This window comes from Marmota marmota, unplaced genomic scaffold (genome assembly GCF_001458135.2).
Source record: "Marmota marmota marmota unplaced genomic scaffold, marMar, whole genome shotgun sequence".
NCBI classification, from domain to species: Eukaryota; Metazoa; Chordata; class Mammalia; order Rodentia; family Sciuridae; genus Marmota; species Marmota marmota.
This window is the reverse complement of record NW_025999900.1, coordinates 37,967,601-37,981,691: the sequence shown is the minus strand read 5'-3', so window position 1 is coordinate 37,981,691 and position 14,091 is coordinate 37,967,601. Positions and strand designations below refer to the sequence as shown.

Genomic DNA, 14,091 nt, shown 5'->3' with positions numbered 1-14,091 from the left:
TAAGAGATATATATATATATATATATATATATATATATATATCTGCCATTGGGCATATATATAATGAAAGAATATTACTCAGTCTTAAAGAAGAATGAAATTATGGCATTTGCCGGTAAATGAATGGAGCTGGATAATATCATGCTAGGCAAAATAAGCCAACCCCCCAAAAACCAAAAGCTGAATGTCTTCTCTGATATGTAGAAGCTAATTCATAATGGGGTGGGGGAGCTGGGGAAGAATACAGTTACTTTAGATTAAGCAGAGGGGAGTGAAGGGATGAGAAGGGGTATGGGGGGCAAAAGGATAGTGGAATAGGTCAGATATTATTACCTTATGTACATTTATAACTATACGACCCATATAAGTCTACATCATGTATAACCAGAAGAATGAAAAATTATACTCCATTGTATATGATGTATCAAAGTGCATTCTACTGTCATGTATAACTAATTAAAACAAATTTTAAAAACAAACAAAAAATTTAAATACTTTCTTTATGAAAGAAGCTACCTGGGCCTCGGGTCTGTATTTCAGTAAGGAAAGGGAAGAAATTTCTAAATAGCTGGGATTGTAGCTCAGTGGTAGAGTGCTTGCCTGGTATGTGTGAGGCACTAGGTTTGATTCTCGGCACTTCATATAAACGTATAAAATAAAGGCTAATCAACATCTGAAAAAAATTTTTAAAAAAGAAATTAGTAAATATATTTTCTCAGAATTCTAAAACCAGCTAAGTTAAGAAGACTGCTAATGAGGATGGCAGGAATTACATAAGTAATCACTCAAAAAAGGTATAATATGGTAGATATCATAGCTCTTATCTTGATAGGTCGCCTGGGCAGATGGACCTCAAAAGCTTTTTGTCTAATTAGACAGAGGGCAAAAGCTGACAAATCCGTGGCAAGAAACTTGGTTGAGATCTAATACCTATATCTCTTTTTAAAATATTTTTTTAGTTGTAGATAGACACGCTATATCTTCACTTATTTTTAGGTGGTGTCGAGGATTGAACCCAGTGCCTCATATATGCGAGGCAAGCGCTTTACCATCAAGCTACAGCCCCAGCCCTAATACCTATATCTTAATATCCTTTAATTTCTATCTGCTTTGTAATTGGCCAAGAAACCAAGAAAAAAAGAACTACTTTCTTTTTGAAATTTTACTTTGCTGTTAATTTCTGTTTAATTTATGCAACAATTCTGATAAGTATGTCTTATCATGACCACTCCTGCAGATTTCTCAGTTTGATGTGTCCACAGCCTTGTGGTGGGGCAAAAAGAGATAATGCCTTTCCTGATGACATTCTTACAACAGAAGACAGGTTAACAAAAGAAGCTAGAAATCCATGTAATCAGAGTTTCATATGACACAGGAAACTTCAGAAATGAAGATCCAATGACTCAAGAGATGCTGTAGAAAAATCTCCATTTTCTGGCTTGCTTTGGGAAGAAGAGTTCTAGTTTCTATGACCCATTTCTAAGAGGAATTCTGGTTTCTATGATTGCTTTAGAAGAGAAAGAGAGGCAGGAAACCTCTCTTTACTAGCAAAAAGTTTATTAGCAAAGTAAACTCTTTATTAGCAAAAAGTTACCTTAACTTTTTGAAGAAGATATGTAGCAAAGAGCAGGACAAAGAAAGATTTAGAAATGTATTCTACAGAAAAAGAAATCGGTCTTCATTTTGAGGATAAAGTTGCCTTTATAGTGTGAGAGACTAATCAAAGACAACAAAAAATAATAAGTAATTGTGATTATTGGCAGTTACTGGAGAATATATAGCATAGTCAACAAATATTTACATGAGGAGATTTAGTTTAAGATGAACATCTTGCTTACTTGAAAATGTTTTCTAATAAATTGAACATGAAAGAACATTTACAGAAAGACAGAGTCATCATGAAGGTAGAGGTAAAGCTCAGAGAGCAATTTGAAAGTACTTGTCCTACACAATTCAAAGGAGAGAGACCTTGTATTTGACAGGCTTTGGCTTTCTGGTCACAGGTTTCCTAGGACATTGATGAAAGAACCCTCAAGACCACCTGCTTGTCTTTAATCTGATTTTGTGACCCTTACAAAGCAGTTTGATAACTAGTTTATTCTCACCATTATCACAGTGTATTAACAGCACAGAAGACAAAATATAATTAAAATAGAAGACTCTCCAGAATTAAGTGTGTACTCGAAGTTTAGTAAATCTAATAATGCTGACAGTTCTAACTGAGAAGTAAATGATGAATTACTCATTAGTTGAGGAATTTGGTGATCCATTTTTGGAAAAAAAATAATATTAGATCCTTCTCTGATAACATAAAAAGTATGAAATTGTAAAAGAACAAATTTGTGAGTGTAACTGTGTTAAACAACAAATCTACAACAAGTCTAATTTTGTGGATCTTAATTTACTTTTTTTCTGTGATTCTAGAATCGGGCAGCCCTCTGAACAAGAGCGAGTTCAAAGAACTCCACTCTTGCCATGCCATCTGAAAACATTTATGTACAGAAAATACAAGTGAGGTACAGGAAAACTGAATTGGTTACTCTCATGTTTCTCTTATTTGAGGAATTTAAACAGTTGACCACCTGTGTTTGAGGCTTGGCTACTGTGATTGGCTGGAACTTATTTGTTGAACATATACTCCCAATTTTTAGAGTTCTATCATCCAGGTCACACAGTAAGTTAGGTTGTAATTCACCAGCTAAGGACTTGTGTATAGGGATCCCTTTGGGCCAAATTTGGTTTGATTTAATAATCATGTTTTTAAAACCCTAAAGGGTATGCAAATAAATTATTTAGATTAACATTTGCTGATATAAAACCAAATAAAATCAATTTTCTTTTTATATCTCAGGAAGTAAAAATGACCATCGCCCCATTTCTTTTTTTTTTAATTTCTGCCCAGTTCTCTTGAATTTTTTTTTATTGGTTGTTCAAAACATTACAAAGCTCTTGACATATCATATTTCATACATTAGATCCAAGTGGGTTATGAACTCCCATTTTTACCCCGTATACAGATTGCAGAATCACATCGGTTACACATCCACATTTTTACATAATGCCATATTAGTAACTGTTGTATTCTGCTACCTTTCCTATCCTCCACTATCCCCCCTCCCCTCCCCTACCATCTTCTCTCTCTACCCCATCTACTGTAATTCATTTCTCTCCTTGTTTTTTTCCCATTCCCCTCACAGCCTCTTATATGTAATTTTGTATAACAATGAGGGTCTTCTTCCATTTCCATGCAATTTCCCTTTTCTCTCCCTTTCCCTCCCACCTCATGTCTCTGTTAAATGTTAATCTTTTCCTCCTGCTCTTCCTCCCTGCTCTATTCTTAGTTGCTCTCATTATATCAAAGAAGACATTTGGCATTTGTTTTTTAGGTATTGGCTAGCTTCACTTAGCATAATCTGCTCTAGTGCCATCCATTTCCCTGCAAATTCCATGATTTTGTCATTTTTTAGTGCTGTGTAATACTCCATGGTGTATAAATCGCCCCATTTCTGATGGTGAGGTGAGCCCTGAGTTCCTACCCTGAGGAGATCATATTGACTTGGCAGTGGAATGAGGGGTATCAGATTCAGGGCATGGAGTTTGTGGAGAACAGACCTGCAGGGACTGGAACCTTCCAGAAATGAGCAGTAGTTGCGGTGTCTTCTGGGGAGAAACAGATATGTGCACCATGTGCAGCATGAGGGGTTGCCTGAGCCCCTGAAACTGAGATGGGAGCTACTTCCTCAGCCCACCTTCCCATGTGGGAACCATTGCTGTCTTGATTCTTGGAGCTGTGATCAATGAAGGAAGAATGTATCAGGCAAAAGAGAGCGAGCTATGCTCAGGCTGCCTGCACAAACATTTCCCAAGACTCTGGTGCATCTCTCAAGACTTCTAATGTCAGGTGCCTTGTGTGGGACTGAGCAGTACAAGATTTGTTCAAGACCCACCCCCCCAGATACACCATAGCAACTTCAAGAGCTCATGACTTCTACAACTGGCATGTGTCTGTGTTCCCACTAGAACAATGTGAGGAAATGGGAACACCAGTCCTGAGCACTGACACCTCCTCTCTACACTGCTGCTTCCCTTTCCTGATCAACTTTCCTGTTCTAGAAGAGGAGCTAGGATGTCTCCATGCTTGTCTTAACGCGATGTTGCAATGAGTCACAGCTTCTTACTTTCTGCTAAAAATAATTCTGTATATAAATTTGTCTTTAAAATTCTTGCCATGAGGTAGAGTTCACAGTTTAAAGGAGAGGAAGAGTCTTAAAACTTGAGGGGAAAAAAAGGCGGGGNAAAAAAAAAAAAAAAAAAAAAAAAAAAAAAAAAGACAGGCCTAGGGCTCCTTGTTGAGTTCAAGAGACCAAAGAGAGCCCATTGCACCAAATATCTTTTGAACTTTTGAAATTAGATCTCATGCTGCTTGCTGTAACTGATGAATCTGCATCATTGTGTGAGTCAGATTTCCATCACTGTGACCACATACCTGGGCAAACAACTTAAAAGGGGGAAGAATGTAAATTGTCTCCTGGTTTCAGAGATTTCAGCCCACAATGATTCCAGTGTTTGGGGGCTTGTGGCAAAACAGAACGTCATGGAGAAGGATGCATGTAGAGAAAAGCTGCTCTCTTCTCGGCAGAAGGGTAACAAAGAAAGAAAGGAAAAGGCCAGGGTCCCAATATTCCCTTCAAGAGCATGCCTCCAATTACCTAATTTCCTGCCACTAAGCTCTGTTTTCTAAAGGTTCTACTACCTCCCAATAGCACCACAAGCTGGTGACCAAGCTTCTATTTCATGTGCCTTTGAGAGACATCTAAGATCCAAACTATAACAACCAGGTTGTAATAACAATCCTGCACACAGTGTTTGTTGTCATTCCCATAGACAGCTACTGCGCTGAGGAAAGCTGTGTGGCATTGGGGTGGCATTCCCCCATCACAGGTTAAGAGCAAACATTGCAGGACAATCTTGAGCCTAAAGAAATTGCCAGTTTGAACATCTATTCTATACAAACAAGGAATCTATACAAGAAATATTGATCAACCTTTTGACACCAATTTACTTAATAGTGTTTTTTAAATGTTTTTGATTAGTGCATTATAGTTATATATATAATAATGGGGTTGGTTTTGACATGATCATACATGAAATATAATTTGTTCCGTTTCAATCCTCAGTATTTCCTCTTTTCCTCCCGTTCTTCCTCCCTGTTCTCCTTCCTCTACTCTACTGTTCTTCCTTGTATTTATTTATTGCTTTTCAACTGGTGCTGTATAGATATACATAAAGGTGGAATTCACTGTGGTACATTCATGTATGTACATAGCATAATTTGATCAATTTCATTCCACAATTCCTCTCTTTTCCTGTCCTTCCTCCCTTTGCCTCAATACTGTTCCTCTACTCCACTGATCTCCCTTCGATTTTCATGAGGTTCCCTCTACACACACACACACCCTTTTTCCCTCATCATGCTCTAGCTTCCACTTATCAGAGAAAACATTCAATCCTTGACTCTCTTAGTTTGGTTTATTTCACTTTTCTGATGTGCTCTAGTTCTGTATATTTACCAATAAATGTCATAATCTCATTCTTCTTTATGGCTGAGTGAAACCCCATTGTGTATATGTACCACATTTTCTTCACCCATTCATCTTCTGATGGGCACCTGGGCTGGTTCCCTTACTTGGTTATTGTGAATTGCGCTGCTATAAACATTGATGTTCCTGTATCACTATAGTAAGCTGATTTTAGTTTTTTTTTTTTGATAAATACTTATCAAAAATACAGAAGTCTTTTTCTGAGAAAATATCTTATGATGTTTGTCAATTTTTAAAAAGTAACTTAGTAAGGTATAATTCTGGCTATTTTTCTCAATGGAAGCATGAACTTGTCTGAAAAATGTGCCATTGAATTGGGCTGTGATGGAGGTTATGCTAACAAAATAACAAAGAGCCCATTAAAAGAGACTCTATTCTTTTTTTATTTTAATTTGTTATATATGACAACAAGATGCATTACAATTCATGTTACACATATAGAGCACAATTTTTCATATCTCTGCTTGTATACCAGATTCTGTTCTTTTAGAGCCAAAAAGAATAGAGTCTGGTGTACATTGAAGTGGGGCTTTGGATGTAGCTCCATAGTAGAGTGTTTGCCTAGCATTCAGAAGACCCTGGTTTCAATTCCAAGCGGGCACATGCACGCACACATTGAAGTTACAGTATGTTTTGATTAACATACACTTATAATTATTCAGGCCTCATATACAGAGATTCTCTCCTGAAGGTCTTCAATATGAAACTAGATCATTTGTATTGTTCTGGAGGCAAATGAGGGTAGTTGAAAACGTACAGAGCAAATTTATCTAAGGAATAATCCAATAAATCTTATGAGATATGCTGTGAATAAAATTTAAAAGAATGTGGGTGTGAACTGGGAAGGCATAATCTGAGTCATTTTTCAGAAAACTGTAACAACGATTCTCATTGTCAAAAACATAAATGTCTCCAGGAACCAGAGAGTGACATCATTGGCTGAACAGAGAAAAGGAGAGTCAGGAAGGAGAGGCGGACTCAGGAAGACCCCTGAGCCTCTAGTGCCCTTTTCAACACGGGCAGCTGCTACCCAGCTCTAGCTGACCCATTGCAGTAGAGGAGACTCCCTACACCAGCCAACATTGTGGGAGTTTTTAAGATGAGACAGGAATGCAAATTCCTCCTGTGAAATGGGCCCTCCCTCTACTTGTTGAGTATGAGCCCTGCCTTGATGGAACTTGGTCTTTTGATACCCTACTAAAGCACAGTGACAAAAATCTGTGGTTATTCAACAAGCAGTGTAGTTTTCAAACACAGAGACTATATCCTGCCTTCAAACTCTGTTCTTCACAGAACAACTTAGAATTAGTTTCCTCATAACAGAAGCAGCAGCAATGCTGTCCTGGATTATCGGTTAGTAAACCAAATGATCAAACAAAAAGGCTGGTTGCACAGGTGAACCATGTACCAATGTGTGTGTTTCTGCACGACCAAGACATCAGAACCCTCCTGGCTCTAGCAGGCCCACCCACGGGAGCTGTTATATATCTACAGGCCCAAAAAGAAGCACCCTCATCTTTTATTCATTCATCAGTATATTCCATCATCCTGCAAACATCTGTTGATCAGATGCTATGCTCCTGGCCCAGTTCTAGGGGGCGACAGAGCAAAATAAACAGACTGCATGGTACTGTAGCAAGAATAAACACACAATGTTGTGTTAAGTGTTGGGAGGAAAATTACGCAGAGCAGCACAATGTAGAGGTTCTGAATGTGTTGTGGAAATGACAGCACAGAACATGAACAGGAAGGGCCCAACCCAGGGAAGGAAATCTAAATGGAACGGGAAGCAGCTGGTCAGGGACACACGAGGGAGAGAGTCAGCTCAGCAGAAAAAGAGAAACAGAGAAACAGGGAAATACAGGGAGAGAGAGTTCAAAGATCCTAAAATTAATCAAATAAACTCAGTTCAGGACTCAAGCTGTAGAGCTGGACCTTGCAGAGAGACTATCAAACAAAGCAAGAAAACAGCATACAGCCCAGACTATACTTGGTTACTTGTTGCTTCAGGGGTCTCATGAGTTCCCCTTTAGAACCTACTCTTTTTTTCTTTTTTGGTAGCACTGGGGATTGAATTCAGGGGCACTCTACACAGAGCTGTATCCCCAGTCCCTTTGATTTTTTTATTTGGGGACAGAATTTCACAAAGCCACCCAGGCTGAGCTTGAATTTTCTATCTTCTGCCTCAATTTCCTAAATAGCTGGGATTCCTGACCCACACCCACCACACCTACCCACATTCCACTTTTTTGACACCAAATTGCTAAAAAGTAAACTGAGGCACCAGAGAATTTTAAACAGCCTATTTGAGTAATAAGTAATTTAAACACTGGGAAACACCAAACAAAAAAGGTTAGTGCTCTGATGACAAAGCCTCAGAAGCAAACATTACGTGGGAAAATGTGCAAGTGAAATAAATTATTTGATTGGTTACAAAAACACATTTTTTATTTAAAAAGTCCGTTGTCACATAGTAATATGAGAGCTGACTGCTTAGGATTGGCAAATTTTGCTTAACTTCTAAAGTCAATATTTACCAGAATTGATCCAAGTTGAGTTTCATTTATGTTGTCAGTTTTAGCAAGGATAAGGTTATTTTTAATAACTTTTTAAATTTTTATTTACTTATATGTGGTGCTGAGGATCAAACCCAGCGCCTCGCATGTACTAGGTGACTGCTCTACCACTGAGCCACAACCCCAGCTGAGCCACAACCCCAGCTGAGCCACAACGCCAGCTGAGCCACAACCCCGGGTAAGACTATTTTTAAGGCCTCTTTGAAAATACATTTTGTCTGCTCAAGGATTTTTCAGGCCTGGTGTGTATTTTAATTTGGCTGTAACAGCCCCTATCAGGTCACCATTATATTCCCATTTACATACATTCCCATTTATTATTGATGAATAATAAAATGATTGCATTTCCAGATGACAGGAAGGTAGAAAGGCACTAAAGCATTAGGTGGACTAATCTGGCTAAAACAGTGTTTGATTCCATCTAAGGGTCTAAGTCCAGTTTTCTAACCTGGAAGCTGGAGCAGAGATTCAACTTCTCTTAGCACACAGGTCTCCCTGCCCCCTGCAGTTCATCTCCACCCTGAGCAATTTCCCACACCACCCCCTCTCCCCAGAACACTCATCTTTCTCCCTAAAGTCCCAACAGTCCCTGCAAACCCCAACCCACCCTTTACAGCACTCCAAGGGTGGCACTTTCTGCTGGCACCCTTCCTTGTCCATGAGGGGATGACCTCATCCCCAGTGCCCAAAAACCATGCTCAGACCAGGGTTGTCACCTCTATCACATTGTAATAAATTTATTCTCCAGTGCTTCTCAGAGGACCAATAAAAACTGTGTTTCACATATAAAATTATGTACCATGACATCTATCCTTTCAGGAACACAGGAACCTGTCTGTGGTTTGCTTGTTTTGTTTGTGGTTTGCTTTTTTTGTTTTGTTTTTTTACAAATGAAGAATTTTCTTTCTAATATCACAAAATGAAATAGGTAACCGACAATCGAAGGCTCGACATTTTGTGAAAAACAGCACAGACTGAAAAGAATGCAGGAATACTAAGTGCTACATTGGAATCCTTTATCACCCCCAGTGTTCACTCTGGGGCAAATTGAACAGAATGGCTTTCTTCTACTTTAAGGTGATGCAACTTTTCAAAAAGTGAAAATAATATTCAGGGCAAGAGTTAACACCAGAACAGATGAATTCCACAAAAGAGGAATACAGGGGAGGAACTTGAATATATATAACAAATGATTTTAATAAGTTTATGTAAAACAAATTTATATGCTATAATTATAATATATAGTATTATAAATTATACTAAATATGTAACAAATTATTTCAATTACCTTACAGAATTTTGAACAGAAAGAAATTTTTTAAAAACCAATTTACTGCAGAGGAAGATGAAGGGATGGAGAACATGTGTGCGACAAACTGCCAAGAATGGTAAAGACGAAAGGGGAACATGGGCCCTTACTGTGCAAACAGCCTTTCCTGGCTTCTGTGTTTCCATTCTTGGCCTGCCTTTAAGCAGAGTTATCAAATCTCCTGTCATTCTGCAGCCATGATATATTCTTCAACAGGAGATCCCATGTCAACAGGGAAAGCTCTGGTTGGCGACGGATACCTTAGATCTGTTGGAATAGTAGCAATTAGAGCTACAATAGCAGTTGAGTACCCATTACTTTCATTACCAAGTAATGAAACAGGAAGGCTGTTTGCACAAGGGGGCCATGTTCCAATCGGTGGGTTTCTGCATGGTCAAGATATCAGGACCCACCTGGCTCTAGCAGCCCCACCCACAGGGGCTACTATATATATATCTACAAACCCAAATAGGGGCACCCACAACTCCTGAATCCTGGGATAATCAGCTGGGTCTGTTCTCACAGGAGCCACAGCACAGAGATTAGGTAAGGCATTAAGCCCTAGACCTGGCGATAGAAGGGGCTGTGGTGGGACAGTACCTGAGGGAGGGCCGAATGAAAGTTAGTGCCCAAGAGACTTGGCACACTTTAGGGATAGAAAGCAAATGGAAATATGACCCCATAGTGATAGCAGAGGGGACTGCTGGTTGAAACAGGAAAAGCATATGGTAACTGAGCCAGGATGCAGGACTAGTTATCTCTCTTCTTTGCTCACAGGATCATGGTTCCAAAGCTGCTGGGCTTCCGACTTTGGCTCCTGCTGCTGCTGGGGTTCATGGGAATAATTATCTCATCTCAGGCCCCACCAGGTCATTTAACCTGGGCTCAGTGGTTTGAAATCCAGCACTTAATTATGGCCCACCCCCGATGTGATGATGCAATGCGGGTAGTTAACGGATACACAGGGCGATGCAAATCCAAAAATACATTTCTACATACAAGTTTTGCCGCTGTTGCTCAAGTTTGTAGAACCCCAAATATAACCTGTCGTAATGTCACCAGAACAAATTGTCATAACAGTTCAGTTCAGGTGCCTTTAGTTAACTGTGATATCATCAAAAGAACAAAGAATTATAACACCTGCACATATCGAAATGTACCAGCAACCAAGTTCTATGTAGTTGCTTGTGAAATGAAATCGCCACAGGACAGTACCCCGTATCTACTTGTTCCGGTTCACTTGGATGGGATATATTAGCTCCTGGATCAGCACTTTGTGGCATGGCTCATCTACCAGCTCCCAAGCCCTCTGTCAACCCTGGATACCAGCTCCTGTTCTCATGCAACCAGTCCCCAGCCCCTTTCAAGCTTTGCTGAGCTGAAGCACCCTGTGAGCTGTGCAATAAACCTCTTTGCAGACAATCTAGATCTCTGTGTATCTGTTTCTGCTCCTCTGCTGTCATTTACTCACAATCTGTCCTACAGACATGTTCCTTTCTCTTCCTGAGATTTTATAGAGAGATGTTAAGCAGAGACTCCTTATCAAGAAGCTGCAGAGACTTGGTCCCCTCACTGCCTCAGGCTGGGAAACTGGGGTGTCTAATGAATCCGCCAACTGACAAAGGCTCTCCTCAAGAGCAAAGTTTTCTCAGCCTGCTCTGAACCCTCTGCAGACTGGGCCCTAACCTTGGCCCTAACCTTGTACAGTTCAATGGGTTTGTTGGAGTTTTTTTTTTTATTATTATGTTTTTAATTTATATAATAATTGCATGTATTAAAGGGTACAGTGAGATTTTTCCAGACATGTATAAAAAGTGTAATGATCAGTCGGGGTAATTGGCATTCCCAGAACCTCAAGCACTTTATCATTACCTTCTGGGGGGAGCATTCAAAATCTTCTCTGCCAGCTACTTTGAAACATAGGTAATTTTGGTTAACTATGATCATCCTGCTGTGCTATCGAACATGTTCCTCCTGTCTACATTTAGGTAACTGTGATCCAACCTCTCTCTATCCCCACTCTCCCCAGCCTCTGGGGACTCTGTCCTACTCTTTCCTTCTGTGAAATCAACTTTTTTAGATAACACTCAGGAGTGAGATCATGACGTATTTGTCTTTCTATGCCTGGTATACTCCACTTAACATAACAACATCCAGTTCCATCCATGTTGTTGCAAATGACAGAATTTCATTGCATTTTATGGCTAACTAGTATTCCATTGTGCATATGCACCACACCTTTATACAATCATTAGGTGATGGACACTTGGGGAGTTTCCATTTTATGGTCCTTGTGAATAATCTTGCAATGAAGGTGGGACTACAGATGTCATTGTGACATGCTGATTCCCTTTGCCTTGAATTTATACCCAGAGGTGGGATTGCTTGATCAGAGGGAAGTCTTATTTTTCATTTTTTGAGAAACCACCATATTATTCTCCATAGTGGCTGCACTAACTTGGATTTCCACCAGTAGTGGGCAAGAGTTCCCTTTTCACCTGATTCTCACAAGCATCTGATAATTTTTGTCTTTTGATGATAGCCATTTGAACTAGTGTGCGATGGTATGTAATTATGATTTTGCTTTGCATTTTCCAGAAGAATAGTGAAGTTGAGATTTTTTTCATAGACTATTCTGCAATTTCCATATATTCTTTTGCAAATGTCATTTAGACTATTAGCCTATTTGTATGTGGGGGTTTTTTTGTGTGCGTGTAAGTCTGTGTGTTTATGTATTGTACTGGGGATTGAACCCAGGATACTTTACCATGAAGCTACGACACCCGTCCTCCTCTTATTTCTTTATTTTGAGACAGGGTCTAGCTAAGTTGCTGAAGCTGGCTTCAAACTATCTATCCTCCTGACTCTGCCTTCTAAGTCATTGGGATTACAAGAGTGCACCACCACACCAGGCCATTGTCTTATTTATTCATCAGATTGTCGGTTTTTCTGATGTTGAGTTGTTTGAGTTCCTTGTATATTCTGCACACTAATCCTTTGTCAGATACCTGGTTTGCAAATATTTTCTTTCATCCCATTGATTGTCTCTTCACCTTAATTATTTCCTTTGATTATTTCCTTTCCTGTGTAGAAGTCTTTTTACGATAGCATTTGTCTATTTTCCTTTAGTTGCCTGTGTTTTGGGGGAACTTCTCCAGAAATATTTTGCATGTAGCAATATTTTAGAGTATTTTACAAACTTCCCTTGACTGATTTTTGTGTGAATACTGGTCACATTTTATTTCACGGTAGAGGTGCCTACCTATTTGAGTGTCTAGCTATAGACTCTCCCTGGAATCTTAACAGTCACTGTGTGTGGTGGGGTGGGGGTGGGGGTGGTCATTGCAACAAGGACATAAACCAAAGGTTCAGTTGGCCAACTAGGACCAGAGTGCTAATGCTAGCATGCTGGCACTCAGCCTATTTGGATTGTTCTGCACTGTGCCATTGTGATGTTTTGAATTAGTTGCCAAGTTATAAAAGTTGGGATTTTTCAACCTAAAAGTCTAGATTCCTATCTTCCCTGTGAAATATGGGAATATCTGGTAAGCATGGTCTGCATTTCTTTAAGGCAACACCCAGGGAGTCAGGTTCAGTGGCTCTCAACAGGATAAGAACACTCCAGGGCTTCACTATTCCAAGCACTGCCTATTGTTGCCTGCCTGACTACTCATTCCTTCTAACCTCTACCTGGATCCTGTTCCCATATGAATTGTGGACCCTGGGGAATGTGAAACATCTCTTTCAAGGAGTCTAGAATGTGCCATGCCCAATTCCCAACAACCTTCTTCCTACTGAGTGGGGTTCTGCACACACTGCTAAGAGAATTTCCCAATCCTTCTCTCAGTAACTTCTCTCAACAATTTTTTTAACTGCTTTCCATTGCCTAGGAAAGAAAGTCCAAATGATCTAGTCTGACATGAGAGGCCTGAGGCTGAGCATTCTTGTGAGTGAAGCAGAGATCAGCTACAAATCAATCTTAGCCAAATTCCACTAGATCCTCAGCATGAAGTTGCCCTCTTGGCAGGCTGCTCCAGTCACTTCAGTCACCCCCACACTCTATCAGAGGCACACCAGACATACTCAATGCCTTAGAACTCTGAAGATTGATCTTGTGACCCCAGAGACACTGGGATGATGAGTTGGTATTAACAGTCACTGAGCAGCTTTATGAAACTCAGACACAGGGAAAGCACTTCTGCATTTGTGGTTTAGAAAAGAAAAACTGTTTGAAAGGATGTCAGTGATTGAGTAATGACTCAATGTCCATTGCTCAGGAGTTCCTGGGGAAAACTGAAGCATCAGGAAGGACTTTGGTTGCCATGAGGTAGCCTTGTGTTCCTCAGGGATGGGACTGGGTTTTCAAGCCAAGCAGACCTGCTGTCCAGTGTAATCGTGCTTGTGGGGGCCATTTGCCTGAGTTCTGTGGAGACTTCTCTGATGCCTTAAACTAGGGCAGCTCCTCTTGTTCTATTCTGTCATGTTACATGTAGCCCTATTATGTTGTCACCTGTGAGACTGACAATTATCTGCAGTCATATGAGTAATGGGAGTCTCTCCCAGTAGTCTGCAAATCTTCTTAAGAGCACAGAGTGCATTCAGTCTC

General features: G+C 39.9%; 1 protein-coding gene across 1 annotated transcript; it reads left to right on the top strand.

Annotated features, from left to right (window-relative positions):
• The first annotated feature begins 9,923 nt into the window (after window positions 1–9,923).
• Window positions 9,924–10,911, top strand: LOC107145508 (eosinophil cationic protein-like). The gene is made up of 2 exons (XM_015489518.2): window positions 9,924–10,031; window positions 10,263–10,911. The coding sequence occupies exon 2, from the start codon at window positions 10,267–10,269 to the stop codon at window positions 10,741–10,743; it is 477 nt and encodes a 158-aa protein (XP_015345004.2). The 5' UTR covers window positions 9,924–10,031; window positions 10,263–10,266; the 3' UTR covers window positions 10,744–10,911.
• Window positions 10,912–14,091: the final 3,180 nt, after the last annotated feature.

Coding starts and splice junctions, on each gene's coding strand:
- LOC107145508 (XM_015489518.2), top strand. CDS start 10,267: ATGGTTCCAAAGCTGCTGGGCTTCCGACTTTGGCTCCTGCTGCTGCTG.